Source organism: Zeus faber (genome assembly GCF_960531495.2).
Source record: "Zeus faber genome assembly, chromosome: 2".
Taxonomy (NCBI): Eukaryota; Metazoa; Chordata; class Actinopteri; order Zeiformes; family Zeidae; genus Zeus; species Zeus faber.
In genome coordinates this window covers 26,956,212-26,977,533 of record NC_137189.1, presented here as the reverse complement: position 1 = coordinate 26,977,533, position 21,322 = coordinate 26,956,212, and the positions used below count along the sequence as shown (strand labels likewise).

Genomic DNA, 21,322 nt, shown 5'->3' with positions numbered 1-21,322 from the left:
GATGCTGTCACCAGTGCTGTCTGGTGAAACCAAATGCAGGACACAACTCAGTAGGCTACAGCCCAGGAGTAGGTGCAAGGATCAGGGTTTATTGCAAAAATTCAGGCAGGGGTCAAAACCAGGAGGTCGGTCAGAGAAGGCAAACTTATCTGGCAGGGAACAGGCAGAGAATCAGGGTCCACGGAAACAGGCAGAGGTTCGGATGGAAGGTATAGAAAACACAAAGTTGTTCAAGCAGTAGTAGTGTTGACGCAGTTGATACAAAGACGATGTCACATGGAGTGACTGAACGGGGAACAGGTTATACATAGGTTGAGTGATGAGGAAGGTTAGGACAACTGGCTTGATTGCTGAATGGGGTTAGGCGTGCACTGGCAGGAATGTAGAACCAGAGGGGGGGAGAGAGAGAGAGAGAGAGAGACAGAGAGAGAGAGAGAGAGCGCAAGGGACAGAATAACTATAACAAAACAGGGCAAAGCCATGACATTCACCCTTTTTCCACATTTATTTAATCCTCTGTAATTATTTTCTATTCCCGAGTAGAAGAGACTAGCGACTCAGGGCTCTCGGTTCTTTTCGTTCCAGATTCAGTCATGGTTCAGCTGCTGCAGCGACAAAGTTACAGAACAGAGACTCCTGAGTCATTGAAAATAAGTGGTTTACGACAAACGAATGCTTCGCGATTCTTGCCTTGCTAATGCACCCGCTTTTTCCACAAAACACATGTAGGCCGGTCTGGCAAGGTCCCATGACCCCTCCAAGGATCTGTGAGACGGTAAGGAGTCAGTCTGCGGCTCTGTTCCTGGTCCTGGCATGTCAGCCAGGACCAGGACCTTCTGACTTTCTGGATGGATCGCGTCCTTCTCCGGTGCCATCTCCTCCAAGGAGACAGGTTCTGGGGTCTGATCCCCAGAACACTCCGGCCCCGCCTCCTCCACAAGGTGGTGCAGCAGCCCTGTTTAGGAATGGAGGAAAACACAGTGTCTTTGTTGTCAAGTTGTATTCTTGAAAAAGACAGTTAAATAAGTAATTCATATTTTTTGTTAATATATATAGTACATTCTATATAGAAAAAATATATATAAATAATAAATTGATAACAATTCCATTTAGATTTGGGTTATGAAGAAAAGCCTGAATCAGCTGTTTATTGACGAGGTGCCTTATCTTTACACCATGGGATTTATGAATCAAACCAGAGGTCAAACCACCAGTTCATGGTAACAGTAGTAGTACAGTAGTACTAACACAGTACTAATAGAGTACTAACACAGTACTAACACAATACTAACATAGAACTAACACAGTACTAACACAGTACTAACGTAGTACTAACACATTACTAACACAGTACTAACATAGTACTAACACAGTATTAACGTAGTGCTGAAACAGTACTAACACAGTACTAAAACAGTACTAACACAGTACTAATATATTACTAACACAGTACTAACACAGTATTAACACAGTACTAACACAGTACTAACACAGTGCTAACACAGTACGAATGTAGTACTAACACAGTACTAACAAAGTACTAATGCACTACTATAACAGTACTAACACAGTACTAACAAGGTACAAACACAGTACTAAAAAGGTACTAACACAGTACTAACACAGTACTAAAACAGCACTAACGTAGTACTAACACAATACTAACACAGTGGTCACACAGTACTAACAAGTACTAAAACAGTACTAACACAGTTCTAACATAGTACTAACATAGTACTTACACAGTACTAAAACAATACTTAGACAGTACTAACACAGTACTTATGTAGTACAAACACAGTACTAACACAGTACTAATGTAGGACCATTGTAGTACTAACATAGAACTAAAGGGGTACTAACATGGTACTCACCTGGTACTAACACAGTACTAAAATAGTACTAACACAGTTCTAACACTGTGCTAACGTAGTACTAACATAGTACTAATGTAGTACCAACACAGAACTAACAAAGTACTAACACAGTACTAACAAGTTTAGTACTGTGTTATCTACTAGTATCTGTCAATTGTTGCACATGAAAACTCATTTTTACAGGTTATTTGAAGTTTTGTTTAATTTCCTTTGTTTAAAGTCCATTTTATTCTAATAAATCTGTTTGAACGGCTAAATGATTTTTTTATAGGTGACTTTTTAAAAGAAACTGTTGTCTGTTTTAAGAGCCTGTTTCAAACTTTAAAAAAATATATATGAATTTCTGAAATTATATTTATTTTTGTGTTTTCCATTTGAGTTGAGTTTTTATTTTATTTTTTTAATACCATAATTTCCTGTTTGTAATACCTGTTTGTTTACAAAAAAAAGTATAATATAAAACATATGTTCCCATTTTCCCCTTTTTCCATTGTGTTTGTATCAACTTAATTACTTACTTATGTAGAATTAAAGACCTAAAAACTGCATCCCATCCATCACTAAATTCGCTTCTACAATTTGATTATAAAAATAAAATTGCTTGAGCGTTAGAGGATATGAAAACCCTCCCACCTCCTACAGATAATCACTGAAATAATCATTACACATCTTGTACAATACAATATGTAATATGTTAACAGCCTCGTAAACAGCCGTTGACCCAAATGACTCCAAATAAAGTGAATCTGTGGATTTTACAAGTCAAATGACACAGTTGATAACCCGTTTTTATTGTATATTTTATATGATCCAAAGAGCGCCTTGAAAAGCTTTCAGCCGCAGTTAATAGCCTGACATGTGACCTAATGCTCCTATTATTATATGTTTTGATGTGCAAGTAGTTAACTACCACTTTTTTAAATCCAAGCTTTTTATTCATGAACGTATGAACCTTCACTCATTTACCTTCATACACGATTCTCAAGGAATAGGATTTCACTTTGAATCTGCTGCCATCTGGTGGTGCTGGTTGGATTTACAAGTGCAGTTAATTCCCAGTAGACTGTTAAATTGTATAGACGGTTCAACGGCTGAAATGAATAACATTCATGATGTGTCTGTTTCATTGAGGTGTGCTTGTCAGATGGAAAGCCAGACTAAACAGAACTTAATGCAGACTTACGGCAAATTATTTTGTCTGAAGTATTCCATGTCCTAATGTCCGTCTAATGGAAAAATGCCAATGTCTTTGTTAAACCCAAATAAATCCAGACCAGAATAAGGTTTCCTCACTGTATTTACGACACAGTGCTATTAAGATAGTAATGTGTTATTCATTAATTACAGAAGTGTCCTCATTTAAGAATATTCTGAGTTAGGAATCCTTTTGAAGGGCAGCACTGAACCAGTCCTAAAGTCCACAATAACCGTGTCTACATGAAGAAAGGGGACACAGAAAGCTAAATAGAACAACAGGTTAGTCAGGTCTTACTGTGGATACATGCTCAAATCATTTAGAACCTACAAAAGGATTTCTTATTTTCTAACTTCAGATTTTATAGAACACAGCTATGGATTTAGAATTTTGATTACTGTTAACTAATCAGCAGGAAGTGCCACCGGTACATTGAAGCAATCTCATGTGAGGTGGAAGCTCATATAGCGAGAAGAATGGACCAGAGCCCATGTGCGGGTTCTAGGTTCAAACCCAGAACCTTCTTCCCCAACTTCAGGAGCCCAGCTGGAGTCAGTGCACATGGACGAGGTTGGGACTATATCTTTAATGGTAACGTTCGTCTCCAGAGATTGCATTGAAGATCATCTGAGAGAAGCTCCAGCAGCAGGACTCTGCGGTGAGATAGTTCAGACGCTGCTGTCACCGGTTCAAGCCCTTGGCTCCCTTTTCTATGTCAGCACGAAACGCGTCCTTCCTCCGAGTCAGCGCTTACTGTGGGGCGGTGGCTCAAAGGGGGGAAAACAAGAATAAAACTTGCACCTGTAAACTTCTGGGTTCGTGCGATTTCAAATGCCAATGGTCCAAGGACGTCTTTAAAAGCTCCTGGAGAACAGGGTCGTGCATTAAGCCGACCTGTGACGCGGCACAGCGGTTGCCAATGTTTGCAGACGTCGGGTGGCTGGTCCAGCTCCTTCTGAGCAACCCCCTCGTCTGATATTGTTTTTCAACACCAAGACTCATGTCAAGTGAACCCACTGGAGATCCTCTCAGAGTAGATCTCACCCGGCAGGACTCTGTGGAGTGAGGCGATCAGAGACTGACTCTAAACGCTGCGATTGTAGGTTAAAGCACTTTAAACTGTTTTCTGTGTCTGTTTTCTGTCTTCATTCACCCAGACGACTGGAAGACAACACCAGGTGGCTCAGAGATGAAACACTGGAAGCAGACTTCAGCCCGAAAGGTTGTAAATCAAAGTTAAACCACAGAGGGAATTGTGGTTCCACCAAGCCTTCGGCAAATCACTGAACGTTTCACTGACTGCATGACCATAGCTCCTGACACTGAGATTGTCACACAGCTGATTTTTCATAACGAAACTGGAACGTTTTAAATATTATAAATATACAGTGTCTAATTCAAACTAATTTTAAATCAAAACATCACAACATTAGCGAGTTAAAATATAAATATTGAAAATAAATAGTTTGAGATCATGTATCTTGGTTTAAGTGGAAAAAAAAAAATATATATATATATATATATATATATATAAACAGGTTCACTGCAACACTGGAGAAGGGTTTGGAGAAGATTGGAGAATAAAAAAAAAGGGGGGGGGGGGCGAAAAACATAATGGATATGTGTGGGTTTTACATTTTTGGCCAATTATTTTTAACTATTCAAAATATGAATGATGTGAGTTCATGTATGTCGTGTTCATATATATATATATACATATGCAACAATATATATATATTAAATACAGTGTAAAAAGATGTAACTTGACTTTTGCTTTTCACATAGACAGAGACACAGATGAAGACAGAAAAAGAGTTTCTGACAACTCTGACAAGAGGGTTTTGGTGACTCCATTGAAAAAAAAAGCCTTGATCAAAACTGGTTGAAATGTTTCCCCCTTTACCCAAATGTGTCAGACAGTACATGATCTAAAATCTTTTCAGTATTATAATATTTCAATATTAAAATAATTAATTTTTAACAATTTATATGAAAAAAATTGTATCAAATATTTAGAAAAGTTACGTTTCTATTGATGGTTTAGTATTATAGTTAAATGTTGTCTTTAAGTCTGCATTGGAGTAAAGAAATGGGATTTTATGAACTTGGACTGTTCCAATGAATGTTAACTTGTAATTTGTAAATTATTCTAAATATCTATAATTTCCACATGACTAATGATAACTTCTCAATTAGTTATTTTGTGTGAAGACCCATCTCTTCAAACTGCCCCTGGACCTGTCACCCCGTGTGGATCGCTTTCCCCTTTACTGTCAAACTTACTTTCCTATAAATTAAAATAAGATAAAAACTCTTACTCTTCCCTACTGGTGCTGCTCGCTCCTAGAGAAGCTTCAGTTGTGACTGTGACATACAGTTGGTTCGATACTGTGACAAACTCTGCTTATTGTCAGTTGTATATGATGTAATGCAATGTGATGTAGGCATCCCCAAAAGTCTCCAATGATCAGAATTGAGGTTCATCTCTATGAGCCACCAGGTCTTCTCAGCTGTGGCGTTGTCTTCCAGTCAACTGGTAAAGGGAGCCTCAGAAGAGAATTTATCATTTGTCTGCAGGGTGGAATCAGACACCCTGCAGACATTATGTAACATCTCCATCAGCAGCGGTGTCTCTAAAGGAACCTCAGCAGTGACTTCTTCCTACTCTTCACTCAGTAATAAAAGATGAGTTCAATTTTCTGACTCTTGGTTGATTTGATTCAGTACGTGCAACGAGAGTCAGAAGGGTCGCTTCAGCTCAGAGCCGGGAATGGAGTCATTCCACTTCTTGTGCATTGCACTGCTGCCTCACAGCAAGACGATCCTTGGTTCGATTCCTGCCCGGGGCGCTGTTGGCACCGAGCGCCGGTGGGTTATCTCCTGATTAGGGTCCTTTCTGTTTGGAGTTTGCATGTTCTCCCCGCGCTCACATGGGGTTTCCCCCTTGTAACGTCAGTAAGGGCCCCCACCAAAAACATGCACAACATCATCGTCTGACCAGCGATGGACATTTGTAACTGGTCCCCGGGCGCATCGCTGAATGCTGCCCACTGCCCCTGGCCGCCCCCCCTGAGGAAGGACAAGCCAGGATGGGTCAAAAGCAGAGATCTCATTTCACCGGACACCAATTGAAGCGTGTGTGTTGTCTCCTCCGTGACAAATGAAGATTCTTCTTCTAAATCAGTCACATTCAATAGGAATTATGCAACTCAAAGTGTTTAAAAAAGAGCTTTCAAAATAAAAGATTAAGGAACTAGAGAGATAATAAAAGTGCATTTTATCCTCAAGTCATATTTTTAAAGGATCAACATTACGGTAATATACTCTCTAATATTCCATATAATATGCCTGTAGTATGTCTAACCAGAACGGTATGGGTTGTATTGAGCTGGTGCATGGTGGGAATGTTTTTTTTCCTGAGTGACAGCAGGGGGCGCCAAATACTCACGATAAAAAAAAACAGAACCAGGAGAATTTATCGTCTGAATTTACGAGCCATAAAAACGGAATTGTTTGTTTAATATTTAAACTGACTCCATTCAGGGTTATGAAATGGCTATCAAATATCGTGAGGACTATTTGACAATTATCTTGGAGTAGCCCAAGACTAATAATTCCAGATCAATAATTCTCGAGAAGTAAAGTTTGAAAATAATTCTATATGGCATGATCGGGAGTCCCCAAGGTTTTAATTGACCAAAACATGTACTTATTTCAATTAAATTCATCTGAAAAAAACAACAACCTACACAGTATATTTAAAATGCACCGATACTGTTGGTGTGGAGAGTGGTGTAGAGATGGAGGGATGACGGGTGTAGGGATGGAGGGATAGAGGGTAGAGGGATGGAGGCATGGAGGGGTGGGGGGTTGGAGGGATGGACAGATGGAAGGGTGGAGAAGTGGAGGGATAGCGGGGTGCAGGAATAGAGTGGTGGAGGGACTGAGGGGTGGACGGCTGGAGGGATGGGAGGATAGGGTGACGGAGGGATGGAGGGATGCAGGGTTTATAGCCTCTAGTCCAACCCGACGGCCCCCGGGAGGACAGACCAAGTGTGGGCTGTGCTGGATATAGAAAGAATAGAAATTTATTCAAGCGATCACATTAAAGGTCTTATTAAACCAGGATGTACTGGTCCAGATTCCACTGTGGCCTTCTGGGAAATGTCCGATCCTTAATCTGTGTGCAGGTGCAATGGTTCTCAACTGGTGGTTCCCGACCCCAAACTGGGTCGCAGGTCCATTTCCAATTCCAGTTGTTCCAGTGATTTGCAGAATGTGTTTTATCACAGTGAAGTGAGGACATGTGACTCTTTGTTCATTCAAATTGGCCATCTATCGATATATCTATCTATCTATCTCAATTCATGCACAGAACTTGCTCACACAGTCCAACTCGTCTCCTCCAGTCTTTCTTCTTCTTTATCTTATTTCTTCTTCGTCTTTCCTCACTCCCAGGGGAACGCGAAGCTCTGCATCTGCTGCGATCCCAGTTGGAGTGAGGAAAGAAGAAGAAGAATAAGAAGACTGATGAACACTGAGGTCTGTTGATCTATTTTTACTGCAGAGTGAGGGGGGGAGGGAGTGATAGAGGGATGGAGGGAGGGAGGGAGGGAGACAGAGACAGAGGGAGGGAAAGAGAGATGGAGGGTCTTGCATAATGCATGGCCCCATGGAACGCCAGTGGCTTTTATTGCAGTGTTTTCTCAGCAGGCCTCCAGGAGTCTGAGCTCCTGGAGTTTCTGATGTCTCTGGTTCCTCTGGTGTTTTCTGGTGTTCCTGGCGTTCCAGGAGTCTGGAGATCCCGGTTCTTCTGGACATCCTGGTGTTTTTCTGGCATTCCTGGGGGAGCTTCTCGTGTTCCTGGTGTTTCAGGGGGTCCTGGTTCGTCTGGAGTATTGTTTTCTGGAGTTCCTATTGCTTCTTGTGTTTTTTTTGTTTTTTTTTTGTGGTTCTATAGCTTCAGGTGATTCCTGGAGCTTCTGGTGTTTTCTGGTGTTTTCTGATGTTTCTGGCCTTCCTCATGGTTTCTGCTGTTTCTCTGGCGTTTGACTCAATAATACAATAAGTTTGCATACCCTGCCCACTGGTGGCCTAAATAAAATCCCAAAGAGGAGTTGTTCTGCCCAGCGCCACTCACAACTAACAGGTCATGTGCTACAAGTCAAAAGACTCAAAGGTCAAAGCTCAAAAGAGTATCAGGAAGTCAAGAAGTCGTCAATGACAATAAATATTGACGTAAACTGCAGTATAATATTCATGGAAAAGTATAGGCCAATAATAACAAAGTAAAACATTCAAAAATATAATAAAATAAAAGGTGACAGGTGAGCTTAAAGGAATTTACCACTGCCAGCTGCACTCATTTGCTGAGGTACGGCAACACCGCTGGGACAATTGTTGTGCAAAAAACAGGGGCGCCCCCATTACCAAATCTGACCTCAGCTCTTCTGGAATTCACTCCAACAAATTAACCATTTCAACACTGCTACACATCCCTGTTCTTAGCTTGTCTATGTGTGGGGCACATATAGGCACTTCAGGCCCATGGCTGGTTAACAAGGAGTCCATGTTGGGGTCCATGTCGTCCTCAGCAAAATTATTTCTAGTTACATGTCACCATCATTTATTTTCCCAGACGTTAGCACCGTTAGAGAATGTCCAATCATGATCCAAGTTCCTCTGAAACTACGTAGTATAGACAGGTATGGAAGTTTGGCCATCATCATATTTTTTCAGGTTAGAAATGTCCAAAATGTGACGTTGGCTCTGCATTTACTTTTGTTTGTTTCCAGGGATGTGAGCAGCTCTGCAGAACTCCATGGTCCACAAAGAAAAAAAACATCTCTGGAAGTCAATCGCATTTCACAGTCCTTAACGCCGGCTCACTCAAAAACCATCCGGCTCTCTTGTGTTCACAGCGATAATATGACCGTGCCATTTCACTTACGAGATTAGATCTTTCAGTATTTGAAGCAGCTTAATGGCTTTTTGAAATGTCCTTTAAAACCCTAACCCTAACCCTACAAACTGCACGTTTGGATGTAAATACCTTCCAAGGCTCATTTAGTCCCATGACCTGTGGTTTAAGCTGCTGCTGCATGTGATAAAGAACGTGTTTCTTGATGTCCTCCAGCTCCTGCTACTCTTGGCCGTTTTTGTTTTTTTTTAACGAGAATGGGTTTGATCGGACAAATCTCTCAAACACTTTCCCACAACTCAGCCTTCTGATGTTGCAGTGAAGATGTAGACAAAGTTAATCATTTTGGAACAATTTATGCCCTAAACATTTCCGGATGCAGGGAAATTCAAGAGCTGTTAGTAGAGCTGTTACTTCAATTGTTTCGACAAACCTGATTGGCCATTAACAGAATAGCAATTTGAAAGGAAGTGGAACCTGATTGGCCAATAACAGAATAGCAATTAGAAAGGAATTGGAACGGCTCAGAATTCCAGGAAAATCGGATTTTGGCTAAAGCAGTTCCCAGAATGCAGTTTGGCGGCAACTGATGCCCTACAATAGCTCCGCACATGTAAGTGATCTCAAATACTGTAACAACAATTAACAAAGTGGAGCCGGATTAGCTCAGAATAGGGTCGCCATTTTGGAAGGAAGTGGAACCTGGTTGGCCGATAACAGGAGAGCTACGTTGAAAGGATGTGCAATCTGATTGGCTCATAACAGCGTAGCCATTTTGAAAGGAAGTGGGACTTGATTGGTCAGAAGCAGGATCGCAACATTGAATGGAAGTGAAAAGTCACAGCATCCAATTGGCAAGGTCAGATTTTGTTGAATGCAAAATCGGCGGCAGGAGGATGTTCCGAGCGTATATTTATTGTGATCGATGTGATGGCTGCCAATCCTTTATAACGTGAACCTGTAACCAACACTGATGTATCGATCAACCCCCAAAACAAAAGTCTACTGGTAGAACTGTTCCTATACTGTTCTACTGGTGTGTGTGTGTGTGTGTGTGTGTGTGTGTGTGTGTGCGTGTGTGCATGCGTGCGTGCATGTGTGTGTGTGTGTGTGTGTGTGTGTGTGTGTGTGCGTGTGTGCATGCGTGCGTACATGTGTGTGTGTGTGTGTGTGTGTGTGTGTGTGTGTGTGTGTGTGTGTTGGGGGTAGGGGGTTGTTGCCAGGCATCCCAAACAGGAAAACGAATGAAGGCTTGATGAGGAAGTCTTTCTGCATCCAGCACGATGATTAGGGCCTTAATTACAGAGGGCCCACCTCGACATGTTCCCTATACAGTAATTGGAAATACGTGCAAGCCAGGATCGACCTTTGCCTGGCAACCGGCAATCACAGGAACCAGAGTAACCACCACGCGCTCCACCATAAAACCTCTACAACACCCATCATTGCGGCGAATTCAGCGCACCAATTCTGATTCTGATTCTGATTCTGAAGAAGTACTCATCCCTTACTCCGAAAATGTATAGAATACTCCCTTACATGCCGTAATATCCATTCAAATACATAGGACTTGCCCACCTGCTCCTCAGTGGTACAGTCCTCTTCTGAACGGTCTCATTTATCAACATATTGACGCCTATGATAAACAATTTATAATTTAATTTATAAACTATTTATTGCAAATATAGGACAAAGAGTTGAATATGGATAACAGTATGTTATTATATTGATGAATTAGAGGTATACATATGTATTTTTCAAAACATTAGTCAAGATAGTAATCAGTTCCGTATAGAGTAGATGGCAGTGTTGTGGGAGGTAGATAAAGAGTAGAAATAGAGTAAAGCTAGAGTAGAGGTAGACAAAGAAGAAGGGTACATTAGAGATGGAGTGGAGGTAGAGAACAGTAGACAAGAAGCAGTTTGGAAGATAGGTAGAGATTTACAGTAAGAGAGGCAGAGTAGAGGTAGGGTCCAGTAGAGGTAAAGAAAAGGAAGAGTAGAGGGAGATAAAGTAGGGGTAGAGTAGATGTAGAGGTAGGAGCAGAGTAGAGGTAGAGCAGATGTACAGCTAGGGGTATAGAGGTAGAGTAGATGAAGAGGTAGGGGTACAGTAGAGGTAGAGTAGATGAAGAGGTAGGGGTACAGTAGAGGTAGAGTAGATGAAGAGGTAGGGGTACAGTAGAGGTAGAGTAGATGTAGAGGTAGGCGTACAGTAGAGGTAGAAGTAGAGCAGAGGTGGACTTCATTGTGTTTTCATTGTTCATCCTTTTCGGGACTTTTACTAAGCACCCCACCGCTGCGCGTTTTGCTGGCATGGTTGTCGTGGCGACCGTTTCCAAACACCCACATGTCGCCCACGGGCATTTGGCAGCGTGGCTAGCTGCGTGGAATCTGCAGTTGCCAATACCAAGAAGAAAAGAGGAAAGGGAGATTTACAGGTTGGATTTCAAGTGAAGGAGTGAAAAGAAAGACAAGTAAAGTAGAGTTTAGGTAGCATAGAGTAGAGGTACAGTAGACTAGAGTACAGTGCAGTACAGTACAGCACAGTACAGTAGAGGTAGAGTACAGTATAGTTCAGTACAGTACAGTACAGTACAGTAGAGGTAGAATAAAGTAGAGTTGAGTAGAGAACAGTAGAGGTTGAGTAGAGTAGTTTAGGGGTAGAGTAGAGTCGAGTAGAGTAGAGTAGAGGTTGAGTAGAGTCGAGTAGAGTAGAGTTGAGGTTAGAGTGACTGAGTCCACGCCGCCCAATGAACAGGGTCCAACTGGATATTCTCAGTCGGAATCTGTACATTTATAGTGTGGGCTGGACACCAATAATAATAATTATTATAACTGTGTTACAATTAATTATAATAATGGTAATGCTTAAAAATTTGGTTCTAACATGTTTTTTTGTTTTGAAAATCACAAAATGCTTCAGGTAAAAACACTTGCTTCCTCACTTGCTAATGGTGGTCCAGTGCATAACGTTTTATTCTGGGACACTGCCTGTGGTCCTGGAACCACAGATTGAGGAAGAATCAATAACTGTAGTGCTGGAGTCATGCATCGATGGTGGTTTTAAGAGATGTTAAATAAGTAAAACGACAAATATTAAGCCCCTTTCAACCAATGAATCTACATTAACCCCGAAAAGCACCCTCCAAAAAGAACAACGGAAACAATAACATTAATATTGTCGTTTCATATCTGCGCTAGTGATGCAACAGTCAGGTTTCTCATTGGCATCAGCCGCGCTAAATTCTAGTTCTAATTAAATTGTTAAGTAATAAAGAAGCCAATGTTTACACAACCAGGCGTTTAGAGGGTCAGTATAATGTTTTTATGAAGATGATTCCACACAATATGGAATAAATGTGGTGGACAAATAAAATTGGGCTCATTACTTTACTAATGGGAAGAGGAAAACTATACATAATTGTAATTTAAGAAGGAAATTGAAATTAGATTGAAGTTGAAATTGCGAGATAAAAATTATAGGATATTGCAAGAATAAAGACGGAATTTTGAGTTCATTCAATTTTGAGAAAAATAATATATATATAGAAAATGGTCATTAAAATAATACTCTTTCATAGCTGTTCACCCTACCGTCCTCTGCTAACCTAACCCTAACTAACTCTAACCTGATGCCAACTACGAACCTAACACCCACTAACTCCAACCTGCTGCCAACTCAAATGAAATCATATCATCATCAAATCATTGCTCAGGGTCAAATTGTCGTACCAATACCATGCGATGGCTGACAGCTGTACTTCTTTACAAGGCGTTGGATGACTTCTGCCTCTAGAGACAACTGTTCCTTCTTCACCACGTCGTTCCGCTCCCATCACAGTCAATTACGCCTGACCAGTCCGGAAGTGGGAAACAAAACAAAACAAAACAAAGCGTTTCTTTTCACGTTGAATTCCATCGAATTCCATTTAGTTCCATTAAATCCCATAACCCGCAGCAGTGTGTGCTCCACTGAGCTGTGAGTAATTACTGATAACGGATCGTTCGTCTGGACAGATGCCTGATGAGGTTGCCCGATTCAATTAAAGAGCGTTAAATAAAACCCAAAAAAGAAAAGAAACCCAAAGGGAGCGTGTGACTCCGGGACCTGAGGAGAATGAACACACGGCGCAGGGTCGTTAACAGCCAGCAATTACTCCCTAATTAGCCGTTAGCTCGTCTATTAGCCTTCCATCAGCCAGTCACGGTCAGACGGCAGAAACAGCAGATAAGTCATCACCTTGGAAACACATTGGATTAACATGCTGGAGGGGGAGAGGGGGGGAGGGAGAAAACCCATTCAGGAAATAAACGGGTATACACCCCCCCCCCGATTGATGGAGATGGGGGAGAGGAGGGGGGCGAGGGGGGCAGAGGAGAGAGAGAGAGAGAGAGAGAGAGAGGGAAGAGGAAGGGGAGATGCACGCTCGCTTCATTTCTCTTCCTCTTTCCCTCTCCCTATCCACCCCCTCTCCCCCCTCCCCCCCCCCCCCCTCTCCGTCTCTCTTCATCCCCTTCTTTCCCTCTCCCTATCCACCCCCCTCCCCCCACCCCCTCCCTGGGTGATTATTGGGTCTCGCTCAACAGGGTTGTTTTTGTTTTCTTCCCCTTCTCACCGTTGATGGAACAGGTTCATATCCAAAAATGAGTTGGTACAGTGCTACCTCCTGTTAAAGGGGCAACGGACAACTTTTTTAAAATTGTATTCATCATATTGGAGTTAATGGTTGACAGTTTACAGTGTAGCGTCTATAGAATAATGACACCATCAGCGTTTCGATTGGCTCCCCATCAGCCTCCGCATCACCGTGCATTCAGAACGCCACCCGGGGTACGAACTCCCCGGGAAGAGATCGACTTACGGCAGCGCGCCACAGGAAGCGGCGTCAACCAAGGCACGGCCGTGATCCGCTCCGCTCAGGAAACGCAAACGTTGTGGCGGTTTTGCGTCCAGAGGGGGGAAAAAAAACGTTCCAATCACGGAGGCGGGCGTTGGCGTGCGGCAGCAACGAGCCGAAGCGGTCAGCGCGGCGTCTGCGTACATAATGTCTACGAATCGATTGGAGCTCCTCGGTGGACACGCTTCTGGCTTCTCTCCACGGAGCTCCCTGAGCGATCGTGAAGCCGGCCGCGAAAAGTCGTCCGTCGCCCCTTTCACTGCTGTAGATGGATGTGTGCACATGATGTGTTATTTGTCGTCTCGTTTTATTGTCGGACCGTTCTCCACTGCGCCGTCTGTTGTTGTTGTTGTCGTCGCCTGCCTTTCCCTTGCGGTGTCTCACCTTACCTCGTATCTGATCTCGGACCTGCCGTGTTGTGAATGAAGTTAAGAGTTCGCCGAAACAGTTATGCAGGACAGACGCCGAGCTGCTTCTACCATTTATTACACGTAATTACATTCTTAAATAAAAATGATTCACCGAACAGCTCCTTGCATAGAGATATTACAATACCAATTTAAAAAAGGAATTATGAAACAAACCGGTAACAAAAATAAATCTTTTCTCATTTTTCCCCAATAATAAAGAACATTATTGTACTCATACGTCGTAATATACAAATGATAAATTTCAAACACTTTTTACAGAGGAGAAAAAAAACCAAACAAATGAAAAAAACAGTAGCAGGAATAAAACGGGGGAGGGAGGGAGGGGAGATAGGGAGTAAGGGAGGAGGGAGGAGAAGGGGAGAGAGGGATCGTATCAGAGGAGAGAAGAGGAGGAGAGGGGAGAGGAGAGGAGAGGGGGATGCTGGTAGAAAAATGGGGGGGGGGGGGGGGGGGGTGCTTTGAATTTGAAATTCAGACCTGGTGGAGGTGGGTGGAGGGGGCGGTGTCACACATAGTAATGCAGCAAGAGAGAGAGAGAGCGAGCGAGAGGGAGCGAGAGACAGAGAGATAGAGAGAGGGAGAGAGGGAGGGAGGGAGAGAGAGCTGCAGTGTGCATTTTCTTACAGGAGAAATAAAGAGAAAAAACGACAGATGCATGGAGTGCTGGACGTGTGTGTTCAAGTGGTTGTGTATTTCTATCTGGAAAGTGTGTGTGTGTGTGTGTGTGTGTGTGTGTGTGTGTGTATTAGGGGTTGCACAACTCAAAAAAAATCCTCTTAAATTGGCTGCAGTCCGCTGCATTCCGTTCTGACCACTGGTGGCAGCGCTGAGTGAGCAGAACCAATTATCTCATTAAGGAGTGTGAGCACTGTTTTTGGACTGTTTGGGAGCTTTCGACTGGACTCATTATATGATCCTATAAAGGCAAGATTGAAAATGACGAGTTGAAGGACACATTTCCGAAAATATCATTATTTGGTTTTTTTTGTTCCAACTTTCTGTGTAGTTTATTCAAGCCAGTTCGGCTTCAGTTCTACTCTAATTGAATTTGTTGATTGCGTATAATAATAATAATAATAATAATAATAATGCTAATAGGTCTTTCCAGCTATTTTTTCTCCAAATATGTAATTTTTCATGTTCTTGCCATAATTATTTCACCAATATTATACTTTAATCGCTGTATTATTTTTGTCAATTGGTGAGAATCTGCACTGATATATTATTTTATCATTATATAATTACCTGATAATAATGATAACAATAATATTAATAATAAATAAATAAATACTATTTAAAATTTTGTAATAATTAATAATAAATAAATATATAAATAAATAAATGAATTATAAAATGAAAAAATTATAAAACACAGCAGCGTTGTGATTACATCATAAAATGACTATTCGACATAAAATGTACTTTCGTGACTGAAAAGTCGACCAAAAGCAGTCTTTGTGCAACCCCTAGTCTGTGTGTGTGTGTGTGTGTGTGTGTGTGTGTGTGTGTGTGTGTGTGTGTCTGTGTGTATTCGAGTGCAGTTACAGTAACTCTACAGACGTTTGATCTCGGTTGAGTGAAACAGTTTTTCTACAGACGCAGACGGTGAAAATGGCGGATCTCCAAGTGACGGTTTGAAATGATTCAGTGCAAAAGTACAGACGGACGGAACGGACACAGGCACGTCAGAAAGTGACAATCTTGCATTAAAAAAATGAAACAACACACAGAATCGAACCTGCCCGACCCCCGTCGGAGCCAACGTCCCCTGCAGGTCTCCGGAGGAAATACATTGAAATAAAATGACAAATAACATTCACGTTTTGCGATCCCCGACCTACAGACAATGGATGGATGGATACACGGTTGAATGATGATGAACAGGTCACAATGAATCATATGGTGATACAGGTATACAGGTACTGTATGTCCATGGTGGGTTTGATTCACATGATGAACCAGTCACAATAAACCATGTGGTGATATGTCCATGGTGGGTTATTTTTGTTGTACAGTTCGATTCACATGATGAGCCGGTCACAATGAATCAAGTGGCAATGAGTCCATGACGGAGTTTTTCTTGTACGGTTATATTCACATGATGAGCCGGTCGCAATGAATCATGTGGTGACGAGTCCGTGACGGCGTTTTTTTTGTCCGGGTTGCTTCACATGATGAGCCGGTCACAATGAATCGATGTGGTGATGAGTCCATGATGGAGGTTATTTTGTACGGTTCGATTCACATGATGAGCAATGAAAATCATGTGGTGATGAGTCCATGATGGATTTTCTTTTTTTTTTTTTTTTTTTTTTTTTTTATGATTTGATTCGCATGATGAGACAGTCACAATGAATCGTTTGGGGATGTGATCATGGTGGGTTTTTCCTTGAACGAGGGGAAGGTGTTTGGGTTAGGGTTGGGGGGGGGTGCGAGTATACAGGCAGAATAATGTATAATGTTGATTTTTAATCATGTTCAACACAAACACATTCAGTGTTTAAGTCCGAGATCCGGCAGTGGACTCGGTGTGGCACAGGAAACATTAACAAAAATAATTCAAAATAAAAACCTAACAAGCTCCCGATTTAAAATAAAAAAAAAAAGAGGATTTTCACATTTCCACATTTTCCACATTTCGACGCCTCCCGCCCCCCCACAAACCATGAGTCCAACAGGAGAGATTTATTTACGGTGTCCCATTGAAATACTGAAACACACAAAAAGAGCTGCCATTAATGATAGGATCTTCCTCTTCACACGCGGGTCAAACCACTTCTCGTCACGTCATCGTCCATAGAAGAGTGCTCACCTACACAGGCTTAGCGAGGAACACACGGTCACATCCAAACCCGATTGTAAAACTGCGCTTTTTTTAACTTTCTGTACTTTTTTGTTGGCTGTATAACAATGTAATAAAATAACACCCGCATTTTGAAATAACTAGCTAAAAAGTAATATATTTTAACTTAATTATGTAATTATACCAACATTTGTAATAACTTGCATCATTTTGTAATAAATACCTTGAACACAATATGTAATATGCTTTGACACCTTACGTAATAACCCATAATTAATATACATTAATACACATAATACATATATTAACTTTCTTATCTTATTGTGTAATAGCCGACCACATCAGGGAATAGGTAAGTACATGATGTTATTAGTAATTAGAAAATGTAATAGGTTGTTAAATCATCTAAATAGTACTTAAATTACGTAATGTAATAGGTTATTAAATCATGTAACAACTACTATAATTACATAATGTAATAGGTATTTACATAAAGTAATAGGTTATTATATAACATAATAGGCTATTACATAATGAAATAGTTTTATTATATAATGTTATAGGTTATTACATAATGTAACAGGTTGTTATGCAACATATGGGTTATTACATAATGTAATAGGTTATTATGCAACGTAATAGGTTATCACATAATGTAATAGGTTACAAGGCAAACCTTAGAATGTATTGCGTTGAAAATATTCAGAACACAAAGCAAATGTTATAACATAATAATAAAGGCGGAATTTTTCCCATTTTGGCAAGTTATTACAAACTGCCGGTGTTATTACATAATGCGTTGTTACAGGGCGATAACAAGGAAAGTTTTAACTTTCAACTCTAAAGTGTCGTCGTCAAACTGTGAAGGTTTCCGAGGATTTGTTTTAGCATTTTTCTGTTTTGAAATACAGAAACAAAGCGAGTTGTCTTTGATTCTCGAATGCAAACTTGTGCTGAATCGATGATTTCATTCTCAGAGTTTTTTGTGTAAGGATGAACCGGTGAGTGAGCAAAGCAGTTTGGCAAAGTTGGTACATTGTGATTTGGTTTGTTTTGGTTTATTCCGCTTGTTTGTTTGAGAGGTTGTGTTTCGTAGACGTTTGGGAAATAATGTACACAAACAGGACAGGGCTGGGCGATATGGACGAACCCATTATCACAAAAACCACAAAGGAGAATTTTGCATAATTTCAATATATATCAGAGTAGTTGGCCATACTGTATGTTCAGAATCGGAAGTTCATCGCATTGTACTTCATTGCATTGTACGTAAAGTACAACGTCGCATTCGAAGCATTTTTAAGAAACAAATTACCTCAAATATTTCAAACCTCGTATCGAGACCGGTTCCTGGATCAAATCTCCTGTTCGAGCAACAAAGAAACAAACCGACACGATGTCCCTGGAAGACAATAATGATAATATTGATCGATTGACCACCCAGCCCTTCCTTCTCTTTCCGATCCTGTTTTCCATGTTGAAGCGTGATGGTCACCAGTTTTCCAGGGTCCTTGGGTCGACATCCAAGGACCCCTCGCTTGCATTGACTTTAATCATTAAAATAAGCGAGTCTAGCCGGGATGGGATGGAAACCGAAAAAGGTTCGACCGGAAGAGGTGTTTGGACGGCTAATTTGTGGAAATTAAGAAAGTCCGCCACTCGCTAATGCGCCGCCAACACTGGATTTTTGGATGTTTGGACCATGCTTCGTCGGCGAGGACGGCCATTTTTCTTCTGCGCGGAAAATAATAAAACTACAATTTACAGGCTATCTATGCCCCTGCAAACCCCAACCGTGGACCACAACCATCACAGAAGGTGTTTGGAGCGTTTCCCAGCGACACACCAACAGTGTATACATTCACACTCCGAAAAAGAGCCGTCCCATTGATTGATTAATTGTTATTGATTAGTACTGCTCCGTCACCCGTTTCCAGCGTCCGTCATTCGTACCGCCTCGCCATCCGTTTCCAGCGGGAGAACAGTCTGAGTTGATAAGGTTTGAATGGGTTTTCTAACGGGGAACAGGAATGTGTTGTGGTCTTGTTCTGGTTCCAACCCTTTTCTTAAATGCTGTCTTTTCCATTTGTTAAAAGTCCACTCTGTGAATTAACTGCGTGAATAACTGGATTAGTGGATTATTAATGGAGATTCTGTGTGAGTGAGAGTGGTGGTGACTCAACCCAAGCGACTCGGTCGATAGCGATCCCTCTCAAAAGGCCAAAGAGATGATTTCAGGATTGTGAGTCTGAAAACACTTAATTTTGAGTTCAGTTTTACAGAATGTGGGGTTTGTTTTTTTTAGCTGCATCTGTTTACAATGTGCTCTCCAAAATCCAAAATCTACCAAAAAGCCTCTTCTTCGATACTTGGGGATCGCCGCTATCTATGCACTACTGCGTTCAAGCTAGCTGCTTTAAACTTTGTGCATGTGGCCGCACGACAACAGCGCCACCATCTGGTGAGTCCCACACACTGCGTTCCAGTTCCAGAAAGGTGAATGATTTTTTTTTGTTTCTTTCGTGATTTTTTTTCTCGTTTTTTTTCTTTTTGTTTGTTTGTTTGTTTTTTTTATAAAAAGAAAACAGTCAATTGTGCAACAGTTCTGAGAAAACGAGGCTCGTAAAGAACCAACATCCGAGAAGAGGAGAAAAAAGTCTTAAAAACCAGCGAGCGTCTGGCGAGTTTCAAGGTAATCGATGTGACATTCCAGGAGAGCCCCCTTGTCCCAGAGTTGATTGGTTGGTTGGTTGTCCTAGTCCAATGAGTGATGTCCAAAACGCCGGCTGGGCCTCAGGACGACCTCCATCCGTCTTCCAGAGCCTATCCGACGGCAAGAAAAACCACTCACCCTCCTCTCCCCCCTCTTTGAAGTGCCAATTCAATTCAATCTCGGAGGGGGCAACTGGAAAGCCGGAGGAAACGAAGGGGGAAAACACACTGGAGCGACTTTACAAATGGGGGTTTTACGATGGCGGGATGTGACAAAGTGAGGATGAAATATTATTGTCCTGTCGTGTGCTTGTCATAACATACCCTTTGGCTAAAATTTAAAGGCTGGGGCAGGTGTGAGCGCAAGCTAGCGTCACTGCGAGTCGTCGAAGTTTACCCTGTGAGGTCGGACGCCTGCCTCGTCGGCCAGAACCCTCAAGAAGAGAAGGAGAAGGTTGGCACTCAGTGTAGATGGTGTACAAACGAGACTGGACCAGCGCTCTGACCGGTTCAGGACCAGTTCAGATCGATGCCCGTGGAACCAGGGAGTAAGCCCTGGTGTGGAAAGCCATTCCGAGGTCCAGGGGTTTGGGTTAGGTACAGTACAAGACCATAGGGTCACGGTTACCCCCGCCACTGTGCGACCCAAACTGGGTCACGTTTTCAGGTGGCTGGTTGAGACCGGTTTGTATTGACCTGTGGTGGTCACAAGGTGCTGGTGATGCCGGAGGGTTCTCGGTTCGAGGCCCCGCGCCCGCCAGTACCAAGGGACCGACCAACTGTTATCCCAATCTAGTTGCGAGGAGCAATTCTGGGGTGTTTTTCTGCAGCAGCAACAAAGCAGAAAAGGTGTCAATTTCCAGGCGTATTTTGGCTTTGTGACGCCCGTCGGGGTGTGGAGGGGTGCAGGGTGGGGGCTTGGGGGGGCACGGGGGTTGGGGGCGGGGCATAGAGCGCCTGGATCGTCCTCTCGTCAACAGCAGGAGGCGGTTGGCACTTTGGGGTGACAGTAACTCACTGAGGAATCATGGGCCACCTGGACGTCCGGTCTGTCCATCCGTCCGTCCATCCGTCTGTCAGTCCATCAGTCGTTCCCTCTTTCATCTCTCGTTGTTTTGTCTCCCATCGGTTTTTGTTTAAATTGTCCCCAGAAACAGCTCTCCTGAACCTCTTAGTCTTGGTTTGTCCTGGTGCATCGTGTCCACCGCTGACGTCCGCAAATGTTTTTTTTCTTGTCTTGTTTTTTTTTTTTTGTTTTTTTGTTCCACTGCAGATAATTCTCTCTCTCTCTCTCTCGCTCTCTCTCTCTCTCTCTCTCTCTCCCTCTTTCGCTCCTCTCCTCCCCCACTCTTCTCTCCCTCCTCCCCCTACTCTTTTCCACTCCTGCTGACCTCCCGGGCTCCACCGCCTCAGATGTGCCTTTTCATGTGCAACGCCAAGTGATCTGACCGCGAGAAGCACCTGCAGAGAGAGAGAGAGAGAGA

At 42.3% G+C, this 21,322-nt stretch overlaps 2 protein-coding genes across 2 annotated transcripts in view; one reads left to right on the top strand and one right to left on the bottom strand.

Moving 5' to 3' along the window:
* Positions 1–21,004, top strand: part of LOC307247687 (DNA-binding protein SATB2-like) — a gene marked incomplete at both ends in the record, with an annotated part of 73,196 nt that extends 52,192 nt beyond the window's left edge. The window contains 2 exon segments of the mRNA XM_080023810.1: positions 20,183–20,292; positions 20,990–21,004. Coding sequence (XP_079879936.1) covers positions 20,183–20,292; positions 20,990–21,004 — 125 coding nt within the window.
* Positions 21,005–21,220: 216 nt separating this feature from the next.
* The window catches only part of LOC307244789 (Krueppel-like factor 7), a gene marked incomplete at its 5' end in the record, with an annotated part of 57,291 nt that continues 57,189 nt past the window's right edge, over positions 21,221–21,322 (bottom strand). The window contains one exon of the mRNA XM_080020093.1: positions 21,221–21,299. Coding sequence (XP_079876219.1) covers positions 21,248–21,299 — 52 coding nt within the window. The 3' untranslated portion in view covers positions 21,221–21,247. The remainder of the gene's footprint in view (positions 21,300–21,322) is intronic.